At 42.3% G+C, this 21,889-nt stretch overlaps 3 protein-coding genes across 4 annotated transcripts; 1 reads left to right on the top strand and 2 right to left on the bottom strand.

The window, feature by feature from the left end:
* Positions 1-576: 576 nt before the first annotated feature.
* Positions 577-3,808, bottom strand: LOC118222706 (zona pellucida sperm-binding protein 4-like). The gene is made up of 10 exons (XM_035408479.1): positions 3,368-3,808; positions 2,940-3,127; positions 2,761-2,858; positions 1,890-2,017; positions 1,627-1,816; positions 1,408-1,555; positions 1,233-1,308; positions 1,012-1,140; positions 830-946; positions 577-738 (listed from the first exon to the last, which is right to left on the bottom strand). The coding sequence occupies exons 1-10, from the start codon at positions 3,576-3,578 to the stop codon at positions 617-619; spliced, it is 1,407 nt and encodes a 468-aa protein (XP_035264370.1). The 5' UTR covers positions 3,579-3,808; the 3' UTR covers positions 577-616.
* Positions 3,809-8,955: 5,147 nt separating this feature from the next.
* On the bottom strand, positions 8,956-12,869 carry cnpy4 (canopy FGF signaling regulator 4). Its single transcript, XM_035408180.1, has 6 exons — positions 12,678-12,869; positions 12,373-12,499; positions 12,151-12,247; positions 11,843-11,965; positions 10,846-10,963; positions 8,956-10,373 (listed from the first exon to the last, which is right to left on the bottom strand). The coding sequence occupies exons 1-6, from the start codon at positions 12,760-12,762 to the stop codon at positions 10,264-10,266; spliced, it is 660 nt and encodes a 219-aa protein (XP_035264071.1). The 5' UTR covers positions 12,763-12,869; the 3' UTR covers positions 8,956-10,263.
* Positions 12,870-13,123: 254 nt separating this feature from the next.
* On the top strand, positions 13,124-19,741 carry LOC118222147 (transcription initiation factor TFIID subunit 6-like). 2 transcript variants are annotated; one of them, XM_035407488.1, is made up of 15 exons: positions 13,124-13,321; positions 14,082-14,239; positions 14,437-14,523; positions 14,772-14,925; positions 15,165-15,221; positions 15,350-15,469; positions 15,882-16,003; positions 16,270-16,347; positions 16,636-16,737; positions 16,973-17,155; positions 17,328-17,402; positions 17,506-17,631; positions 18,038-18,211; positions 18,535-18,738; positions 19,044-19,367. In XM_035407488.1, the coding sequence occupies exons 2-15, from the start codon at positions 14,084-14,086 to the stop codon at positions 19,365-19,367; spliced, it is 1,962 nt and encodes a 653-aa protein (XP_035263379.1). In that variant the 5' UTR covers positions 13,124-13,321; positions 14,082-14,083. The 2 variants fall into 2 exon arrangements, with proteins under 2 accessions (XP_035263379.1, XP_035263380.1); XM_035407489.1 differs by lacking the exon at positions 13,124-13,321 and having other exon boundaries at positions 14,084-14,239; positions 19,044-19,741.
* The last annotated feature ends 2,148 nt before the right edge of the window (positions 19,742-21,889 follow it).

Here is a 21,889-nt window from a genome sequence, read left to right as displayed (position 1 = left end):
AATAAGTGTACAACTCAGGCATTGTCGAAGCAGCCGGCCAGTGTAAGTACAACAAGATTTGAAATGATACAGCTGCAGCTCAGCTCCCCACTACATTGTGAGCTATATTTTCAGCTATATGCATTCTCCTACATCCCACCAGGCTGTCATAAATCAAGCTTTGCAAAGTTTGTTGTATTTGAATTAAAAATATCCAAGTAAAAATAAACATTAAACAATTTACCTGCTCACAAGCCCTGAAAGGAACCATTTCCAAATAAGATAGTTGCCCTGTTACTGTAAAGGTTCACAAACTTGAGAATGGAGGCTAAATAAGTTCAGTACAAGTGGATTAATTAACAGTTGGTTAAGTCAAGTGCCTGGAACAAAGGTCTGCAGATGCTGCAACCCCTTCGGGAGTAGGGTTGAGCAGCCATGAGGAAGAGCTTACACCATTTTCAATTCAGCGCCAAGCAAAACAGCAAGGAAATCACTAGAACTAAATTGCCCTAATCAAGGGTCCAGCAGAAAGAATGAAAACCAGTATACCGTGGGCTTACATGTACTGGACCAGAACAAAGACAATTAAGTCCCAGATTAGCAAGAATCTGCTGTGTTTTATTTCAAGTCAAGAGTCTTACAAATTACAGTCATATTTCAGCAAAGCCTTTGATCTCCACACAGCAACCATGACAGCACAGACAATGACTACAGTAGATGCAGCAAGTCCTAGGAAGCCATAGCTGAAAGACTGGAGATCTGTGGGCAGAGGAGGAAAATATCAGCATGAAGAAATTTACAGTATTTCCTGAGATGCACTGTAGAAGTATTTCACAACAGTTCCTCTCACCTGCACCGTCAGATTTCCTGAAGTCTGACACTGTAAGCGTTGGTTCAGTAAGCATCATTTCCCAGCTAGAAACCTCTGCCTTTTCCATAGAGTCCTGCACTATGGTGTCATCTTTTCCTAAAAAAAACACTAATAAGAAACATACTTTTTAAGTGCCACACAACAGTTCATAGCTTACTAACCTTTATTGTCAGAACTGTTTTGAACATTGTTTGAAGTGGAGAGGTCTGGGCCAGACAGGATCATTTCCCCACTGGAAACGACCACAGTTTGCATGGAAGGGCCTTTCTGTGCTTCAGCAACATCTCTCCCTAGAATTCACAATAGCGTGACAGATCACAAGCAGTGACACGCTCCTGAAGTTTAAGGTGCAACTGCATTCAAATTTTAAACTGTTACCAACTTTGCCTGTTGCATCTCTCTTCACTGCTTTCTAAAGCAGAACGGTGGCAGACTGCAGCACTACAGTGGATGAACACCTGACAACAGGAGATTGTTCCATCAACTACTTTCAGCACAATACCTAAAAGTAGACTTTACAGTAAAAAATACAATATATATATATATAATATACATACTCTCTCTTTGAGGTGGATCAGGTCATCAGCATCCACGAATGTGAACATGTGGACAATGAACCGTTTGTAGTGGGTTGGGTTTGGGAGTCCAGAGGAACCATGCACTGGGACTAATGTCGTCATATGATTGTCATCTTTGTATGGACACCTGGAGGAAAAAACCTGAAGTGTGAGTGTGGACACCCTTAAACTGTAAAGTAAACTTATGTTGGTAGTTACCCATTAACCAGAAGGGTCCACTCTTGCGCACTGTTAGGACTGGGGGTGGAAGTTGCCCAGCAGTCTCCCAGAGACAGCGCAATGTTGGGGTCTGTCCTCTCCAAGACACGTACTTCCACAAACACAGGCTGCCGCAGGACTTTGGTAACAGGGTAGTCCATCTCACCATAGTAGGAGTCATACTCAGAATCTAGAAATATAAAGAGATATTTTAAACAAATGATTGGGTTCACTTCAGTCCATTCATTTTTGAGTGTTGTTACCTCTTGCCAACCTGAGCTCTACACGAAGAGGCCCAGGGGCCACTACTGGAGGTGGTGGGGCAACAGTGCCAACTTCAGCCACCAGTGGAACAAAGTCACTGCCCAAATACCAACACTGAAAGAGCAGCCTAGATGGAGAGAGGTTGCAGTGGTCACGTGTTTTGTCAGAAATGCACGTTCCTTCCTTTGAAGGAAGCGTTTAATGTACAAAAGACTAATAGCACAACCAATGTTCCATTTGGGCATTCCAAATCAGGGAGAAAAAGGTTAAAAAAAGGAGTATGAATTTAGGAAGTTTGTAAACAATTAAATTTAATCAGACCCTGAGGCTAACAATAACTCACATAGACACTCCTAGCCTGCTCCACTCAGGGAATTAATGGGTCACTAAAGTGAAATACACAGTATCATGGTCTCCCATATTACAATTTTAATATTCCAAAAATGTGATAGTAAATACAATGGAAATGGGAAACATGAAAGACAGAAAAACATGAACAGGTTCTGAACAGATAAATTAAGCCCATATGACTAGACCCCAAGGACATGGAAATTGGTGACTTCAATAGTGAAGTGCAAATTATTTTAGATATTGTTTGCATTTATATAGTGAATAAATGTTCTTGCAGTCTTGAAAACAAAACAATTGTCACACATTCTGCACTGCATTTTGATGTACAACAAACAAAAAACATAGGGGACTTTTTGGGGAGACACTGTTCTTTATTGGGCATCAAGGACTACAATGCTGTACGAGCTATTTAATATACAGTCAGACTGGGTGTGGTGCAGCGAAACGCATCACTAGGCAACACAACTAAAGCAAACCATATTATATTGTTTAAATAATTAGGAGAAAGAGGCCACTCACTTGTACACACTGTCCCTTGTGATAGAGCCGAAACGTCCGGCCACAAGGTCATATGTGGAGGACATCTCATTTTCATACACTACATAGCCCTCTTCAGCCTGCACAAGGAAAGGGCATATTAGAGAACTAGCAGTCCACTTGTACAGGTAGAGCAAATCCAGATCCATGGCCCCACCCACCTTCAGTCTAGTGCCACAGGCAGTGACTGGGAACTGGAATATGGCAAAGGCAGCAGTGGTGCTGACAGGGCTGCAGGGTGAATCCCTCCCCCCCAGCAGACTGACAGAGGAAAGGGCTAGATGGGGTACGGTGACATCTCTAGCCACCACAACCACAAACTGACCATCTCTGGTGCACTGGACAGTCACTAGCAGGAAAGAAATACTTTGTCATCAATGTACCTACTATTTTATACTAAAAGAATATGGGACTTGTAAAAGTAGAGAAGCTCCATGTCAGTTAACCGCTCTAAGAATGGAGCATTAGTCATCTCATCACCTCAGGCTTTTTTTCATCATGGTATAGATTACATGGTACAATTTAAGATGAAGGATTTTTCCACAGCAGCATTTAATATTTACATTCTGGTGAAATCCAATACACTTGCCTGTATTCCCGTAATAGCACTGCTGTTCTTCAAAGCAGCAGCTCTTAGCTTCACAATCAGCTCTAGAGATATCATAGTCACCACACAGCAACTTTTCATTTTGACTGACGTTGCATTGCTCAACCAGAGACAATGAAAATCCAAACGCAATTCTCAAAAGGACAATACAAAATAAAAACTGTAAGCTTATGCAGATGTTAACAATCTCCATGGTCAAACTAGGCAAAGCTTTCTGCCCAAAATCCTGACGAGTTGTTGTCGAGGCTCTGGTCTAATTGCTACAGCTTGGGAACTACAAATTAAAAATTCCTCACGTGGACTAGAGTGCTTGGGTGTGGCCATAATACCGCTAGAAGAGGACCGCAAAAGAAACTGAGATCTAATTAGAATGAACCCCGTTCCTATGTCGTTGACTGAAACGTTGTGACATTGTGAACGATTATTGCATTGTTTTGATTTTCGCGAAACACGGAAGTTAGCCGGCTAACTCTTCGATCCCGCTTCGTGACCTTCGCAAGCCAATAGTAAATACTGATAGTATACTTACAATACTTGTAAAATATCTCTGACATATCAGAGCTAGGCTATAGGTAAGCTAGCAGCTTTGGTGCTAATGACAAATGTTCCTTTTGCAAACATTCTAAAAGGTGAGATGATTTGGAAAATATATTCTACACAATAGCCTAGGTATCGGTAATGCGAATTTAATATTGTTTGCTATGTTATATCCTAATGCATGACGTTCTAATATTGATTGTATGATCTCATAGGTATAGAGATTACGGACATGTCAGGCTGCATAGTCTGCACTGGGGCCTAAAATAGAAACATTTTAGGCCTACTATGGACATGGTGTGCTGGTTGAGATGATAAGATTTATAAGCTAAACCAAGAGACTTTAAACCTGGGCTTCCCAAACCCTGCAGGCCACAGAGCTCCCTGTGTGTGCAGGTGTCCTCATTCCAACGGAAGTTGTAATTACCCAAGTGAAATGAGCTGTTAACTCAGCCGGAGTTTGACATTTACAAATGTTTACGAAAGAAGCCAGATTTTTTCAATTGACTAGAACCGCAGATAAAGAGAACCGTCCCTATTCAGCCAAGGACCATGAAACACAGAAAAAATTTGGAAACGTAATGACCACATTGTAGTCATTGTGCAAAAACATCCCTACATTAATCAAGTTTTGTTCTCCGGTGTCATGCTGCACAGATGCATATCTTCAAATCTGGATGGCTCATTCACCATACTGTAATTCAATAAATTTTCCTAGACATTCCTATGCATAAAATACAATCCCTTGGGATTGGGCACAAAGGGAATAGTAATTATCTATTTTCCAAACAATTCTATTTTTCCCTTTTGTTTGAAAAATGATGAACTGAAGTGAGGATATGATGGGTGAATAAAATAAGTAAATAAAGATAAGGAGTAGGTGACTGTTACACAATAAGCTATTGGTACCTTGCTGCAAGTGGGCCATTGCTCATTGTTCACAAAAACAAAGTGCAAGCAAGATGCTCCAGGTAGCATGCCCATATAAAGTACTACTCCAGGCCCCACAGTCCAGACTGACCACTGTCACCCAATGAGGTACATCATTAGCCATTAGTTTCCCCAAGTTAATAAATAAAAGTGCAATATACATTTTTTTAAACTGATATTGTCATTAGAAATATGCAATATATTTTTCATGTCTGATTATGTTCCATATGCACTGATAGCTTAATGCATTTACATTTTTTAAAAATTATTTCTACTACACACTTTTGTAGCACTCCTGAAAATGATATAATTGAAGTCAATGATCATTTCATCAAGTCAATGAAATTTTGATAAAAGACAAAATTTTCAACCATGCAGTGCGGTTGCATATGGCTAATCAGCTTTTTTGAAATTCCACTCCTCAACTTGTCTACTATATGAAATAACTATTATTAAATATTATTATATTATATTATTACATTTTCAAGTATCGTATTACAGTACTATTGAGTAATTGAATACACATCTTTATACTTTATACAAATAATTTTATATTTTGTTATGTTTGAATGATAAAATTCTACACATATTTAAATAGAAAAAAACAGTAATAATTAAAAATATTATGAACAGTGCATCCTGATTAATTATTATCCTGAATTCAAAGATTTAAACTTGTTCTTGTAACCTTTCTGTTACTCATTTGGAGTCCTAATCTATCATGTTGTAATTTTACTCATTACAGAACTGTTTGGGAATCAATGAATATATTTAAATCGCTTTGAATAAATTTTCACATTTTAAAATAATATTGGAATACTTTAAAATAATATTTTGTGAGATTTTTGTTTTAAATAAACATAATATACATTTGTGTGGGATCAATATTGTCCCTAAGTGAACACATTTATTAGAAGATTTCAACTTATTATTTAAAAAAATTTGGTATTCATATACAAATTCATATTCAAAAACAACCCTTAAGGGGCAAATTTAAGTCATGGTTATGTTAATTTCAAAACACTAATTCCGGTTTATCGTGCATTAACGGGGCAGCTTCACTATCTATGGCAGATTTATCTGCTCTATATCCTTAGGTTACCTAGCAGGTCCAACCCTTCAGCAGAGAAGTGTCATTTGCAGCTCTTCTTGACTCTTGCCCCCCAGTGGTGGAACAAGCTGTGTACAACAATCAGAGCTTCACACTTGGTTCATTTCAGCCTCTTAAGTGGACACAGATTGGTGACTCTTCAGTCAGTTCTTTACTGTTATGGAGCTTTTATTCTGAACTTGTATTTATATATCCCTGTAAGCATATCACCTTTTTTGTGATTATATGTTAATGGCCATCATGCTGCATTGTTTATGTATATATACATGTCTGCTGAAGTTCTAACTTAAAAAAAAAATGTAATCTGTTGTAAATTGATTGGTAAGAATGGTCTACTCACTATGGAGCAAAGGCTCATTATATGGCAGACAAAGCCCATGACACTTACAACTTTCTTACCATAGTAGCACTCTGGTATGACAGCACTCTCAGTCCAAATGATGCCGTCTGGAGAGGCAACAGTTGAACCGTAAAATAAGTTTTTATTGACCTTCTAAGAATGAGAAACAACAAATATACCACAAAGTACGCAGGGCTCATAACATCAGCAGAATTTAATTGTGGCAATAGAAAACTTTCATCCAAAATCTGTGAGAACTGTGCCGGTACCCATGGTATTTTAACTTCAGTGGCCAAAAGACTGAAACTAGATTCTGAGCTTGTGCTGCCCAAGGTGGAAAGCAGACCCTGTAGAGGAGTGCACAAGGATGCGTCACAAAATACTGTCACATAAATTGTGGCGCAGCTTCCTATATCAACGTTAGCTTACTACACAGGTCCTTGAGAGTGAGGAGCATGAGCTGCTTGATGTTCTAATGCTGAATAGTCACAACTCGTAACCGAAAGCTGTGGCGTTCTATAAGACTTGCTTAGAAAAAAAAAAAAACATTCCAAAAAATCTACTCTCTAAAGAGTCGAAAGAAGGATGAAGGGAGAAAGAACGCCACTATTTGGGATGCGTGCAGGTAACACACTGGACAGCGCACCACTAGAGGGCATTGTTTTACTATTTCTCCGTTAGAAATGGCCCCGGCACCTCCGTATTAACGGCCCTAGCAGTGGGAATCCAATTTTAGTACCAGAAACCATTTATTTTCAATGATACGATATTCCGATATTTCCTGAATCCATTTAAAGGAAAAGGTTGAAAGCCCTTAACATTTATTTTATGCTAAGAACAGATTAAAAAATTGTTTAGTGTTAACAAATACTCCCACCAAATAGTCCCAATTTACTGCCTGGCCCAGTTGTACGGTCTCTTGTGTAGGCTACTCGTCCAATGAAGAAGATTGTGTTAAATATTGTACATGCAAATGCGAATGTAACAAATCATTTTTGGAGTTGGTTTATTAAGGGCAGTCACAGCTGTCTGCATGAAGTTGAAAAACATGAAATTTCTGTAGGATCCTGAAACTTAAAATTATTACTGTGGTTTTGTTTAAGGTCTATGTCTTTTGGTTTAGGTGTTTTTTTCATAGATTTGTTTTCCTACAGGTCTTGGTTGAAACACACACTTATCCCAATCACATTAGGCAATAGACACACAGACACAGATGGTTCAGCTATCTGAGCCTCTTGGCACAGACACACTTGCACAGTCTGTTCAGGGCTCTCAAATTCTTTTGACTCTTTAGAGCCAGACTGCAGGAGCTCACTGCACCTTACTGTGCGAGCCGTTTGCAGATATTAAATCTCAGAAGACTGCCTCCAGTCTGGTATGAAAGCAATCTCAACCCGACTTTTCTCAGCACTATACAGGTTTCACTGCAGCCATGCCAGTCCACTGCAGTTCACACCCTCATAGACCCCACATCTGAAAAGATGTTTTAATGGGTCTTGCACTGTTCAAAACACAATCCATAATCAGTTATTACTCAGTGAATCCCACATTTCCAAAGCTCGCAACCAGGAGCCATAGTTCAGTCTAGGTCACTAACCCACTTTACATGATCCAGCCTGACCCTTGCAGCTATCACATTACACTGACCCCACCTGCTCCAGATCTTGCTCACTGGACCTCACGTTTCCAAAGCTCAGTGACTGACCAGCTGCCTCAGTTCTTCCAATGACATCTGCTGAGCTCAATCACTGAAACTCATTGATCCAGTGCTCTCTCAGTGAACCTCACGGCACTCATAGACTCATCTCTGACCTCTGCAGTACCAGAGCTCCCTTACATTCACTGGGTTCCCCACACCTTTCACACTCAGGCTGGCAGTCAGCCCTCTACTTGCCGCTTCCTACTAACCCAGCTCACCTTTAGCCACCAGCTATACAATGCTGAAGATGCAATGCCACACGTTCTAGGTGAAACCAAATTTTATCAGGAGTCACACATTCCCCGAGGAGTAGTTTGACACCCCGTGACCAGGAAGGAAGCTTAACTGGAATAAATTTCACTTCTGATTCTGTTTCCCTCACTGACCTAATCATGAGTAAACCTTAAATTGACACTCCACTCAGCATACAGCTGAGGTATGAAATTTACCACAATGACTTTCCTTCTCTCCTTATTTTTGGATTTTGTTTCAATTTTACAGTACAAACATTATTTCCCCATATGTTGACTGTTGGAAAGTGGGATTATATTTCCAGGAATGTCTCTTGAACGTGTGTGAACATGTCTAAGCTTTAAGTCTGTATCTGTATTTGGTTTTAGTCATTTTAATGCCTAGCTAATCGTTTACTTACCCTTTCATACTAAGTACTATACTAAGTTGTTGCTTGTTGACCAGGGGGGATGGGCATGCAATTGTGCTTTTCATTTAGTACCAAATAATCTTTTAAAACCTTATCGAAATTTTAGTATGATTAGAGCTAGGTGTTTAGCTCTTTAATTATATTCAACCTGCCCTTTTACAATTTAGCACACCCAAGAATAAAGAAGGCCAAAGATGTAATTTTCCTTTATCAGTCTGCAAACAGGAAGCTATGAGCTCAGTCACAGCCTGCAGGTGTGAGTTTATTTGAACACATAAAACTGGAAAGGCAGTTTTATGAAAAAATGTATTTTACTCAAACATCTGTACATGCTCCATTTTAGGAGTACAACTTGCATAGGAAAAATACCACCGACACAGCGACATACATTTGCCTACCTACACGTGATACTATGTATGAACTTATATTTCTAATAAATGCTTTGACTTAGCACTAAAATACCCTCATTTTAGGATACAGAAAATATTGTAGAGCCCAGTACCATGTTGTACTTCAATACATTGCATTGCTTTGCTTTTTATACTAGTGATGCGTTTCCTTACAGATTACAGTGAGGCTGAAAAATAAAAACCAGGTTAATTTAATTCAGCTATGACTAATAAGGCAATGTGGAGATAACAGAAACCTTCACGGCTGAAAGTGCCAAATTAAGTCACAACATAATACATTTGGTAGCAAACTAATTGTACACATACATTGGTGAGTCTGACCTGACACGACACATTAGGGACTGGTACTGTACATATTAGCAGCGGTGGTCTTCATAATATGCACTGTATGCCTTTGCAACAGATACTGATTAATACTGAATGAGTGGAAGACCACAAGGCACTAGATAGCAGATGGTTCTAGATAACAGAGGAAGAAACTGCCTTAGGTACACACTGAACTTGTCCCATGTTGCAGAGAAACTGGCCACCAGATATGCAGCTCAGAAGTGAAAGCTTCCGAGTCTGGCGCAACTTCATTCATGTAACAGGCTAAGCAGTCCCATACAATTTATATGTTAATATAACATACTGGTGGGAGGTGATAAAATCTGAACTGACTGTAGTGTGTGAACGAACTGCCATAGTGCCACGTTCACCTACTTTAACACACATAAATACTAGATATTCTCCACATTGGTATGTGTGGGAATGGAATTTTACAAAAACCTGACAAATGATTGCAGCAAAGAATGCAGGCGCCTTTCAATCTGGAGTAGTGACTGGCTACTTCATTCTTGTCCAAGGCTCTTACACAAATGCAGCACAGTGTGTAAAATCCTGCAAACTGCTGCAAGCAAAACATAACTACAGTCCATTTACCTTGAACGTGCTGACAATTACATGTGGAAGTGTGGCTGCAGGTTTTGAACACCCAGGCCAGAATGGCAATCTCAGTACACAAACCTTAGTGCCTCTTTAGCTCCTGGTATTTTGTAGTGTTGGAACAGCCAGATAGACAGATAGAGTCAAAAAATCCCATGGAGGGCTGTACTGCGCGGAGTGCATTTCTGAGAAAACCACAGACTGGAAAGACTTGGGCAGCAAGTCCATCAAATCATGTCTGTCAGTTTGTTTGTTAAACCTTCTTTTCATAGTTCTCCAGCATCGTGGGTTTTCTCTTCACTCTCTCCATCGCTCGCTGCCTTTTCTTCAGATCCCTTTACCCCCATGTCTCCCTTCCACACCTCAGCAAGGCACTCTAAAGCAGAAAGTGAAGATTACATTGTCAGTGTTTGTGTGTGACCTGCTGCTTCTTAACTATGTGTTTAATTTGGGGTGTAGTATCTAGAGAGATGTCCAGATGTTACACCCAAGACAGGTTTTTACTGATATTTTTGTCCTAACTAGAATTAGAAGAAAAAAGTTTTTATTGTCTGTTAAACAACTAATGGAAATGTTCTCTAGCTCTTGGCTTCAAAAATACAAACAATCATATACAGATTAACAAACAATATAAAAAATACTAAATTAAGCTTTCATTATAGAACATGTTCCTGCTGGCATTCAGTTACTTTAAATAATTAGCAATTAGGTGTGCATCACCCCGCTCTGAGATCTTCAGTACACATGGATGTGTGTGTGGGGCTGACCATGTGCAGAGCCTGCTGCTGGTGTGTGTGTGTGTGTATCACACTGCTGAGTGTACTTCAGGGTATACGTGAGAGTCTCACCCATTTCTGAGTCCTTCAGTACATGCATTTCACAGAGGAATCTCTCCAGCCTCTCCCCTTGATTGTGGAAGTACCAGTCCTCCACAACGTCTTCATACTGCTCCAGCATGGTCTCACACTGAAGAAGCAGCACAAAGCACACCCTCATTTTCCACACAATCGCACCACCTCATACTTAATCACACATAAGCACACTCAAACTCAAATATGGTGACCAAAGCCCTCCAACCAGAACTCTCTGAAGTGCCCAAACCAAATGTAAATGAAGGAGAGAAAGTTCAACTGCCAATGAATCCAAATCCAGTGGCAATACCACAGATGAGCAGTAAATATGTAAGACTTTATTACTGGTAATATTGCACAAAGGAACACTGTGGTTTTAAAAAAAAATATTGACATCTCCTTGAGTAGTTTGTGCATCCTTCTTTGGCTTTGATGACATACAGAATATGCTCCCTGTGGGTTTATATAATAGAGGCACCTGAAGAAGAATATTTGACTGCTCTTGGTAGAATTCCTCTTGCTCACATTTGTTTGTCCTCATCTGGGTACAGTTTCATGAGCTTGAACCACAATTTTAAAACTAAGCACTTAATACATGCTTTTGATTATCATCATAATGAAAAATACATCAATGGAAAGCTTGAGCTTTTGTATCTGAACCCATCTTTTCATTTTCACAAGGGTAATAAAATGAGAAGATCTAAATAAATCCTAAAGCAAAACTGTCCCACCTGCATGTTTCACTTAAAGACTGGTGCTCTTCACAGCACATGCTTACATTTTTCAGCATCAATAATACCATATCTTGAAAGCTAAATTTTTTATCTGTACAGACATCTGACATCTGGACATGTTCTGACACTTTGTTAATTCCCTCAGTCACCTGTAAAATCACACCTGGGATAGGCTGATATGTGGGCATGAGTTCCCCCTCTGGCGATTTTGTCTAATAGGGCTAGTTTTGTTTCCTACTTTGTTGTCTAAACAATGTTACCTGCTTCTTCATGTCAGCAACCTCCACAGAAGGTTCATCCCACAGCTCATAGGGAAGGCCGAGATCCACCTTCACCCCTTTATTCACCAAGTTCTTCAGAGTCGCCATGGTCTGACTGGTTCCCTGTGAGGGGAAAGCAGGGCAGAGAATGAGAGAAGGATAGAACAGAAATAGGAGGACATAGAAAATTTATTGTAAATGATCAGGTGAAATATTTAGAGATTGAACTGGTGTCCAGAGCAGATACAGGTCATTTAAAAAAGAGAGAATAGTATAGAAAAATAAAGAGAAGGGACATTGGCACAGACCTTGGCATATCTGAGACTACCAGGCCTCTCTGCATGGATGCTGTACTGCAGAATTCCTTCACAGATGTTATCTAAAGCCTCCGTTAGACGCGTTTCCCTAGAAACAAGGTCAGATGGACACAGTAGTGAGGGCCTTTGTGTGACAAAGCCACTTGTTTGAACACCTCTCTTATTTCCACTCATCTTTTAGCCCTGCTTTCTTTTGGCTTTTTCTCCACTTACGAAGTGTTGTACTTGATTTTGCGTCTGCGTTTCCCTGTGTCCAGTACTTCACCCAGTTCCAGAACCTCCTTGGACCGCCCGCTCTTGTCCAGCGCCGTCTGAAGCTCCACAGTTAAGAACTTACACACTGTTGAGCCACACAAACAAGGACCACAATATACTATTATGCCAGTGCGCACATGCCTTAATTAGGGTCACACCGTAATTAACATTAAGACAAGTTAATAGACGTATACATTCCAGACAAAAGGTTGCATTTATAAATAATGAATTGTCACGATATTATTAAACAGTCAAACTCCCACCTTCACATTTATTAGGCAGTCTCTCGTCCTTGTCAGCTAGGGCGATACTAGAGGCCCACAAGAGGGTCAATATTAAAACTTCCATAACTTTAAAGTTCAGCTTGCTTTACTTCACGCCGTTTGAGCCCCGACATGCACTATCTACAGCCACATCGACATATTTGACTTTCTCATCCTGAGAGCCGCATGCGCAGAGTGGTGAGTGATGGCGACAAGGCCAGGCATAAGCAACAAACCCGCGAAAACATCCATTCAGTCCTAAAAGCTGTATAAAAATTGCACCGTTTGTATAACTGAATAACAACTGATAAAGGAAAACTTTAAAAAGTTATACAAATATGTCATCTTCACATTCTTAAAATGCTAAGCTTTCATTTTGACTATATGTATTTCCACAAAAATTATAGGACGCCGCCTCCAAGTTTGAGGACCCAGGTCCTCTCGAAACCAGAAACAAGATGGCGGAATTTCAGAAAAAAGGGTCGGAGCTCGAAGATTTTCAACAATAATACACAATTTATTTTCAGTTTAGCGTTACTTAATATACACACAAGTAAATAGTGGCATTGTATTTGTATATTTCAGTCACAGTTTATTTATTCATTCAGAACAGTTCACTGGTTATCATTAGTTTTATTTTTAAGGTAAGATTCCGCATTTTTTGGCATTAGCTAAATGGCTACCTGGCTAGCAAATTGTATTGCATTAGCTAGTTACGGTTAGGTCATTATTTACCCTCAGCTAGTCCATTAAATTCAATTCCTTGTCATGCTTCCATATAAAAAAAGTTCAATAATAACCAAGAAATCCACAGTCCAGCACGATTTTACATCATTCAGCTTGGGGAAAGTTAGCCAACTTAGATTACCTAAGTTAGGTAACATTAGTTTAGTACAAGGCGATAGTCTGTTGTTTCGGTCATTGAGTTGATTGTATAAGGTTTGTACACAGTGTTTACTTTGCTGATTTTATACGTTATGACAAGACTGCTATTATTCTATAAGAAAAAAACTTCCACACTCCCGTCACCGTAACATTTCCAACACTCACTGTTCCCACAAAGCGCTCCGTACCTATGTCATCTCACTGGCAGTCTTGTCGTTGGCTAGCTAGCGGTCTTAAGCGCCTCCACCGATGCAGCTTAGTTATAACCTGTTCGCGTCATACCACATACGAAGGATCACTTTTATGTGTGCTGTTGGTCTTGATCCAGTGTTTTATACATATAACAGCCAGTCAACTAGTTAAATAATTTAGAATGTAAACATCTGGTCGTTCTGAGGTTTCACATTTTCTCGTGGATGTAGCGTTAATGAAAACAAACAACAGAATATCTGTGGTCAGATGAGCATGCAGTGGTTAGCCCTGTTTTTTTCACTACATCTAATGACTTTCTGTCTCCAGCCATGGCAGAGGAACGGAGGCCCAAGCAGTGCAGTATGGTTCTGCCCACGGAGTCCATTAAAGCCATGTCAGAGTCTATGGGGGTGGGGCAGCTGCAGGAGGAGAGCTGTGTGGCCTTGAGTGAAGAGGTTAGCTATCGCATCAAAGAGATCGCCCAGGTAAGAGGGCAAGGAATGCTTCACTGTGTGTGAGTGTGTGTGTGTGTGTGTGTGTGTGTGTAATACATGTCAGTTTACATGTACTTGTGTACATGTGTTGGCTAGGATCATGCTATGAAACTGCCTTAGCGTGGATCATGTTATTTAAATATGCATATCAGTTTGCCCTGTATCAAATATGTGTTCACCATGGCCAGGATGCACTGAAGTTCATGCATCATGGGAAGAGGCGGAAGTTGACAACAAACGACATCGACCATGCCCTAAAACTGAAGAACGTGGAGGTGAGAGACAGCTAAAAGAAAGAAGATGGTGGGGTACTATCATCCCTTTGGGGTTGTAACTTCAGTGAATAAGCAGTGCATTTCTCTGCTCTTGGCTTAGAGCTGTCATGGACAAAGATCAGTCAACAGGTTTTGGCCAAACCAATGAGAACTAAGTTGTACGATTGATTAAATATTGTAAAAGCTATGGTGATAGTATCTGTGACAGAAAGTGATGCTGGTGTGTGCCTGTGTGTCTTGCTTTGTAGCCGTTGTATGGATTCCAGTCTCAGGAGTTTATCCCATTCCGCTTTGCTAGTGGAGGGGGCAGAGAGCTGCACTTCTATGAGGAAAAGGAAGTGGATCTGAGTGACATCATAAACACACCCCTCCCCCGAGTCCCACTTGATGTCTCACTCAAGGGTAGCCCAATGAATTTTACTATTTACATGAGAAGTATTGATCATTCTGGGTTTTGCAAGGTAGAGGTAGTTACTAGTCATTGTAGTTTGAGTTTTAATAGTTTTAATGTGTTTCTCAGACATTATGACATGTCATGGTTACATAATGATAATTGCAAGCATAGTACTGGCTGTCCTTTATGTTCCAGTTTTGTATGATTTTTGTGTTTTGGTTCATGTATCACCTTCTTTTTCTTTCAGCTCATTGGTTAAGTATTGAAGGTGTCCAGCCTTCCATACCAGAGAATCCTCCCCCAGGTGAGATAATCTCAGCTGTCTATCTGTCTGTCCGTCCCTACATTTTTTATTGATCATGAAAATATTGGTATTGGAGATGAGCTTTGAATATTTGTTTAATTTCATTTCCTCTTTCTCTGTCCTCTCAGCTCCAAAAGAGCAACAGAAATTAGAGTCCACAGAGCCCCTTAAAGCTGTCAAACCAGGACAGGAGGAGGAGAGGTGTATCCAGGGCAAAGGTCAAGGGGGAGCTGTGGCAGAAAACAAAGGTCAGTGTGAATTGCCAGTTTGTGCTTTTATTAAGTAAATGTGTCCATGAGTTTTCAAATTCCTGTAGACTGTACACCCTAAGGAACTAGTTTCGTCATCTTGATATTTTGCTGGCAGTGTTTGTTTTCCAAGTAAATTATTTCGGTCTTAAAACAAATAAATAGGTGCATAACGTAATACTGCTCAAAAAGCCTGCCCCCTACCCTGCATGCTGTAAGGCACATTGAGTGCAATGAAGACCAGCATAATCACATTGTAGTTATTATAAAAGGTGTCACACCTGAGGTAACACCTCTCCCTCAACCCCATGACCCTCCCACGATGAGGTAAGAGCAGCAGGCCCTGCTCAGGGTTCCTCCTCTGTGATCAGAATGCCTCTGATCTCCTGTCCTCTGTCTTCCTCCCTCTCAGGGAAGGAGAAGTGTGTGATGCGGATGAAGCCACGCAGCACTCACGAGCTGTCCGTGGAGCAGCAGCTCTACTACAAGGAGATCACAGAGGCGTGCGTCGGGTCCTGTGAGGCCAAGCGAGCGGTGAGTAGCGGACTGTGTGTGTGTGTGCGTGTGGGTTCGCGCGTGCGTGTGTGTATGTGTGTATATGTGTGTGCCTGCATGTGTGTGTGTGTGTGTAGTGGGTGGGGTTCATGTATTTGCATAAATTGATGTATTTGTTCAGGTGAGGTGTGTGCGCATACACATTGTCAATGAAAATCAGTTCAGAAATGACTTCTTAATTCAGAACACATTTAATTACTTACCCAGTTGCCTTACGCGGAGTGCTTTGTGTCTTTGTTCCTCAGGAGGCTCTACAGAGTATAGCCACAGATCCTGGGCTGTATCAGATGTTACCACGTTTCAGCACCTTCATCTCAGAAGGGGTAAGCCGGCTCTCTCTAAAGCCATTCGGCAGGAAATCAGCAAATGTAGCAGTACTGCAGAATTTCTGCATGCTCATTTATTCTTTAATGTTAGTGAGAAACCTGGAACATTAAAAGGAGATTTCAGGGGAGGGTAGAAGGTGCGCTGTTCTCTGTGTTGCCATCTTCCCTGACATGGTCCAAGGCGTGACTAAGCTACTGGGTGAAAGTCTGAGTGTTTAATTCCAGGGTATGTTATAATGATGTTCAAAGGCTGTGATTCTGTCCACTTTCCATCCCCTCTCTCAGGTGCGCGTGAACGTTGTGCAGAATAACTTGGCTCTGCTCATTTATCTTATGCGGATGGTCAAGGCTCTCATGGACAACCCCACGCTCTACCTGGAGAAATATGTGAGTTTCACCGTTCATCTCTCTGTCTTTGTGTTAGCCCGCAACCTAATGTTTGTTTCTGTGTGTGCGTAGTATCTGACCATCTGTGTGTTGGGATTTTTGAGTTTCTTTGTTGCTCTGTGGGGATAAACATGAACATTGCTCTTAGCAAATCGCACACTAACTGCAGGCACATTGTAATCGCAGTGTTCTAAACTGTATCCTTTGGTTGTGTCCCTTCTCCGCCCGTGTGTAGCTGCACGAGTTGATCCCTGCGGTGGTGACGTGTATAGTGAGTAAGCAGCTGTGTCTGAGGCCGGATGTGGACAACCACTGGGCCCTGCGAGACTTCGCCGCGCGTCTGATGGCCCAGAGCTGCAAGACCTTCAGCACCACCAACAATAACATCCAGTCCCGCATCACCAAGACCTTCACCAAGGTACTGTGCACGGCCTGTGTGTGTGTGTGTTTGTGTGTGTGCACGTATATGTGTGTGTGTGTGTGTGTGTGTGTGTGTGTGCATGTGTGTGTGTGTGTGTGTGTGTGCATATGTGTGTGTGAATCCAGTTCATTACTGTCCTGTCACTGAGGTTGTTCTCTCTCTCTGTCAGAGCTGGCTGGATGAAAAGACGAACTGGACGACGCGGTACGGCTGCATCGCTGGACTCGCCGAGCTCGGACCTGATGTGAGTGCGTCTCTTTACTTTACTTTACAGGCTCTTATCCAGAGCGACTTACACAAATTTTGCATAGCAACCCTTCACCTCTCCCTGTGTGCTGCTTCTCCAGGTGATAAAGACGCTGATCCTGCCACGGCTGACCATCGAGGGGGCTCGCATCAAAGCAGTCACCGAGGGACCCGTTGTGTCCAACATCGACAAGATCGGGGCTGACCATGTGCAGAGCCTGCTGCTGGTGTGTGTGTGTGTGTGTGTGTGTGTGAGAGAGACTCTGCAAGTCTATTTAGGGTGTGGCAGGTCATATTCAAAAGCAGCAAATGTCAGAACTCACCAAAGAGAGCTCATTGCTAATATGATGTTCTTTTTTGTTGGCTGTAATCATACATTTGTGCAGTACTTCTGTTCATAAATACTGTGCTGTGGATGATTCATAAGCCTGTCTGACCTTCAGATGCATATCAGCACATCTCAGAGGGCAGGTGTTAAAAGCGTCGCAGGTGGTGAAAGTTGCTCTCCATAAGCGCAGGCTGGGCCCTGTAGTAGCAGGTTCAGACCTGTGCTCTGTCAGAAGGGGGTTATAGTAGCAGGTTGCAGAAATGGCTCCTGCGCGCTGAGCGTTGCGTTCGTCTCCGTCCCCGCAGAAGCACTGCGCCAGCGTCATCGCCAAGACGCGCCCGCTGCCCGACAGCCCGGAGCAGTACCGCGCCGACTACGGCTACCTGGGGCCCATGCTGTGCTCCCACGTGGTGAAGGCGCGGGCACAGGCGGCACTGCAGGCCCAGCAGGTCAACAGAACCACGCTCACCATCACCCAGGTAACAGGGCCGCTGTCAGTCACGCAGCACGCTGTCAATCACGCAGAATGCTGTCAATCACGCAGCAAGGTGTCAATCACACAGCATGCTGTCAATCACGCAGCACGCTGTCAATCACAAAGCGTGCCGTCAATCATGGAATGCAGTGCCAGTAAGGGAACTGTCGAGACATATGGTGTCTGTCAGTGACAGTGTGTCCTAAATGGATTCCCAGTGTATCCTTCACAGAAAGAGCGATGGCCTCCTCAGACCTTTCATGTAAATTGTTTACGCCGTAAACTGTACTGATCAGATCCGTCAGTCAAGTTTGATTTCTCTCCCAGCCCCGCCCCACCCTCACTATCTCTCAGGGGGGCTCGGGGGGGTCTGTGTCCCGCACTCCCAGCATCATCAAGATGCCCAGTTCCCTCACCCTCCCAATGCAGACCCTCGTATCAGCACGACCTGGGACCCCCACACAGCCCTCGCCCCCAGCGACCAAGTACATTGTCATGGCAACCAGTGCCGGGACAGCATCCACGCAGCAGGTACTTCTTAACATTATTGAGTAGTTTTACCTTGAAGCAACTGCAACTGCTGACTCGTCAATTACAGGTGAAACTGTATTCTATTTGTGTATAGGAGGCATTTGAATTCAGATGAACTATTAAAATCCCATCAATGTTTTTTTGTTTCCTGTCTGCGTCCTACCTCCCTGCCTTATTTGGTCATTGTTGTGACCCTCTGTGTCTCTGCTGGTGTCTCCTCACTGGCTCCTCTCTTTGCTTGTCTCTTTTCTGTCTCGCCTGTCTCCTTCCTGTCTCTCCCGTCTCACCCCGTCTTCCTCCCGCAGGTGATAACTCTCAGCTCCTCCCGGTCCAGCTCCCCAATCACCAGCACGGCCCCCAGCTCCGCCTCCACCCTGCAGCCTGTGGTGAAGGTGGAGCACGGAGGCGCAGGTGGTGGCGGGGGAGCCGGCGGGGTGGGGGGCTCCCGCACTCTCCAGAAGTACATTGTGGTGTCCCTGCCGTCCGCGACCACCGCCGAGGGCAAGGGCTCCAGCCTGCCTCCCCCGTCACCCCTGTCCTCCGTCCCACCTTCCACCACCTCACTGGAGTCTGGAGTCAAACTGGAGAGCTCGGAGTCCCCGGGGGCCAGCACGCATTCCCCCCACTGAGGGCAGGGGGGCTGGCCGCCGCCACAGGGGAGAGAGAATAGAAATGGATAGAGAGAGCTGGAGGAAGTGGACTTGGAGTAACAGAGGAGTCTGGGGGAAAATAGTATTTCTGTGGTGTGAGAGGAGGACAAGGAGCGTTATCTAGACAGGGACACCATGGGAGAAGCAGGAAATTCAGGCCATCGATGCTGGGGAGTGTGGTCTCCCTTCCTCCTTTTCCCCTGTCCTACATCTGACCTCAAAACAAAACCGCACACACACACACACACGCACACACGCACGCACAGAGCACGGCTCTCTCTGATCACGTCTAAGCATTCACATTGTTCGTGTTTCTTTTTATATGCCATAATAAAACTGATTTTGTAATTTTTTTTGTTGTCATTGTTAGTTTTCACTGTCAGTATCTCTTTAAATGCAGCAGTGTGGGGTGTTTGCTGTAGAGGGAGAGGGAGAGGGAGACAGAAGTATTACAGCATAAGATATTTAGGAGAGAACAGATTGATGAACAAAGATGTCCTATATCAACAGTGATGTCATGTGGAATTATTGTTCTACGCTAGTCTCGTACATTAATATTTAATGCTTTTCTTTATGATCAATTTGATAGTATTATACGTTTTCTTTGAGCCAATCAGTTTTAAAAAATAATTTTGGACAGCGATCTTGTAGATATTGTTTTCCTCTTCAGGTAAAAGTTTAGCATGTATTATGTAATTATATCTTCAAAACTAGATTCATGTGTGTGCCTTTATTGTATATGATTAATATATTACCATGTACACGTGCACTTTGTGTGCAGTTCTATTTTAAATGCTCATGTACACTAGTGTAGTGTAGACAGCTAGCAAACCAGCCACCTAGTAATTCAAGAGTAGCAATAAAATGTCTGTTAAGATTATTATTGACCCTCTGAGTTGTGTCAACAGAGCTTCCAGCCGCAAGTAACTTTCAAGGGATAGTTCACTTTCTGTACTCTCATGGGCTTTACAATGGCTGGTATAGGGGGTTTGTGGTCTGACGGAAGAAAATACATAACCTGTTAGTCCAAAGCAGGTGGTTATACATCCAGAATGTGGGACGTGACGTGTATATTACCTGATTATTCTTCCAAAAATTGCATTTAATCTTTTTCAGCTGGAACTATTCCCACTGGTGCATGCAACCTGAGAATGCTGTGGTCAAGGGAAGAAGTTCCGGTATGATGTAAAAATGCTGCAAAATGAATTATTTCTTGGGTACATCCTCTGGAAACATAAGCTGCTTTTGTGTTATTTGAAGTACTATTACCTTGTTTTAGCCCACAAGCTCCTTAATGCCCCTATAATACTAATTATAAAGTTGGCAGGTCATCAGAAAGAAAGACCTAAAATATCCTTCATCGATCACAAAAAATGTCTGGGCCAATTGAAAACATGGAAAAAGGTTGAAATCTTATCAAATTCCCAGAAAGAGAACTATCTCTTCGATTTGGTATTAAAAATACATCAAATGTATTGCCTGTAATGTATTGCTCATGTTGAAATACCTTCTTCTGAGACAATGTTTATTGATTGTCTTGTTTATGAAAAACAACTTACAAAATGTAGGACTAGTGCTTTTTGAATGTTACACTACAAAAGTGTGGACACCTGAACTTCACACCCATATGTACTTGTTGAACATCTCATTACAAAAGCATGCGCATTAATATGGAGTTGGACCCCCCCTTTGCTGCTCTAACAGCCTCCACTCTTTTTGGAAGGCTTTCCAGTAGATTTCAGAACATAGCTGTGGGGATTCGCTTCCATTCAGTCACAAGAGCATTAGTGAGGTTGGGCTTTGATATTGGGCGTAAGGCCTGGCCTGCAGGTGGCATTCTATTTCATCCCAAAGGTGTTTGATGGGTTAGAGGCCAGTCAAGTTCTTCCCCACCAAACTCAACAAATCATTTCTTTATGGACCTTGTTTTGTGCATGGGGGCATTGCCATGCTGAAAAAGGAAGGGGTCTTCCCCCAACTGTTGCCACAAAGTTGAAAGCACACAATTCTCTAGAATGTCATTGTATGCTGTAGCATTATGATTTGTTTTCACTGGGACTACAGGGCCTAGCCCAAACCAAGAAAAACAGCCCCAGGCCATTATTCCTCCTCCAACAAACTTTACAGTTGGCACTATGCATTTGCCAAACCCAGATTTGTTTGTCAGACTGCCCAATAGTGAAATGTGATTCATCACTCCAGAGAATGCGTTTCCACTGCTTAAGTCCAATGGCGGTGTGCTTTACACTACTCCAGCCGACGCTTAGCATTGCGCACGGTGATCTTAGGTTTGTGTACGGCTGCTTGACCATGGAAACCCATTTCATGGAGCTCTTGACAAACAGTGCTGACATTGTTTCCAGTGGTAGTTTGGAACTCTGTAGTGAGTAATGTAACCGAGGACAGATGTTTTTTTTTACGCACACTTCAACATTCTGTGGTCCCGGTTCTGTGAGCTTGTGTGGCCTACTGCTTTGTGGCTGAGCTGTTGTTGCTCCTGT

This window comes from Anguilla anguilla, chromosome 3 (genome assembly GCF_013347855.1).
Source record: "Anguilla anguilla isolate fAngAng1 chromosome 3, fAngAng1.pri, whole genome shotgun sequence".
NCBI lineage: Eukaryota > Metazoa > Chordata > Actinopteri > Anguilliformes > Anguillidae > Anguilla > Anguilla anguilla.
This window is presented reverse-complemented; position numbering and strand designations above follow the sequence as displayed.

Coding starts and splice junctions, on each gene's coding strand:
- LOC118222706 (XM_035408479.1), bottom strand. CDS start 3,578: ATGGAGATTGTTAACATCTGCATAAGCTTACAGTTTTTATTTTGTATT. Junction 1,556..1,626: donor TGGACCCTTCTGGTTAATGG/GTAACTACCAAC, acceptor TTTTTCCTCCAG/GTGTCCATACAAAGATGACA. Junction 739..829: donor CAGGAAATCTGACGGTGCAG/GTGAGAGGAACT, acceptor CTCTGCCCACAG/ATCTCCAGTCTTTCAGCTAT.
- cnpy4 (XM_035408180.1), bottom strand. CDS start 12,762: ATGGAAGTTTTAATATTGACCCTCTTGTGGGCCTCTAGTATCGCCCTA. Junction 11,966..12,150: donor GTAGTCTCAGATATGCCAAG/GTCTGTGCCAAT, acceptor TTCCCCTCACAG/GGAACCAGTCAGACCATGGC. Junction 10,964..11,842: donor TTGCTGACATGAAGAAGCAG/GTAACATTGTTT, acceptor CTGCTTCTTCAG/TGTGAGACCATGCTGGAGCA.
- LOC118222147 (XM_035407489.1), top strand. CDS start 14,084: ATGGCAGAGGAACGGAGGCCCAAGCAGTGCAGTATGGTTCTGCCCACG. Junction 14,524..14,771: donor TAAAACTGAAGAACGTGGAG/GTGAGAGACAGC, acceptor CTTGCTTTGTAG/CCGTTGTATGGATTCCAGTC. Junction 14,926..15,164: donor ACTTGATGTCTCACTCAAGG/GTAGCCCAATGA, acceptor TTTTTCTTTCAG/CTCATTGGTTAAGTATTGAA.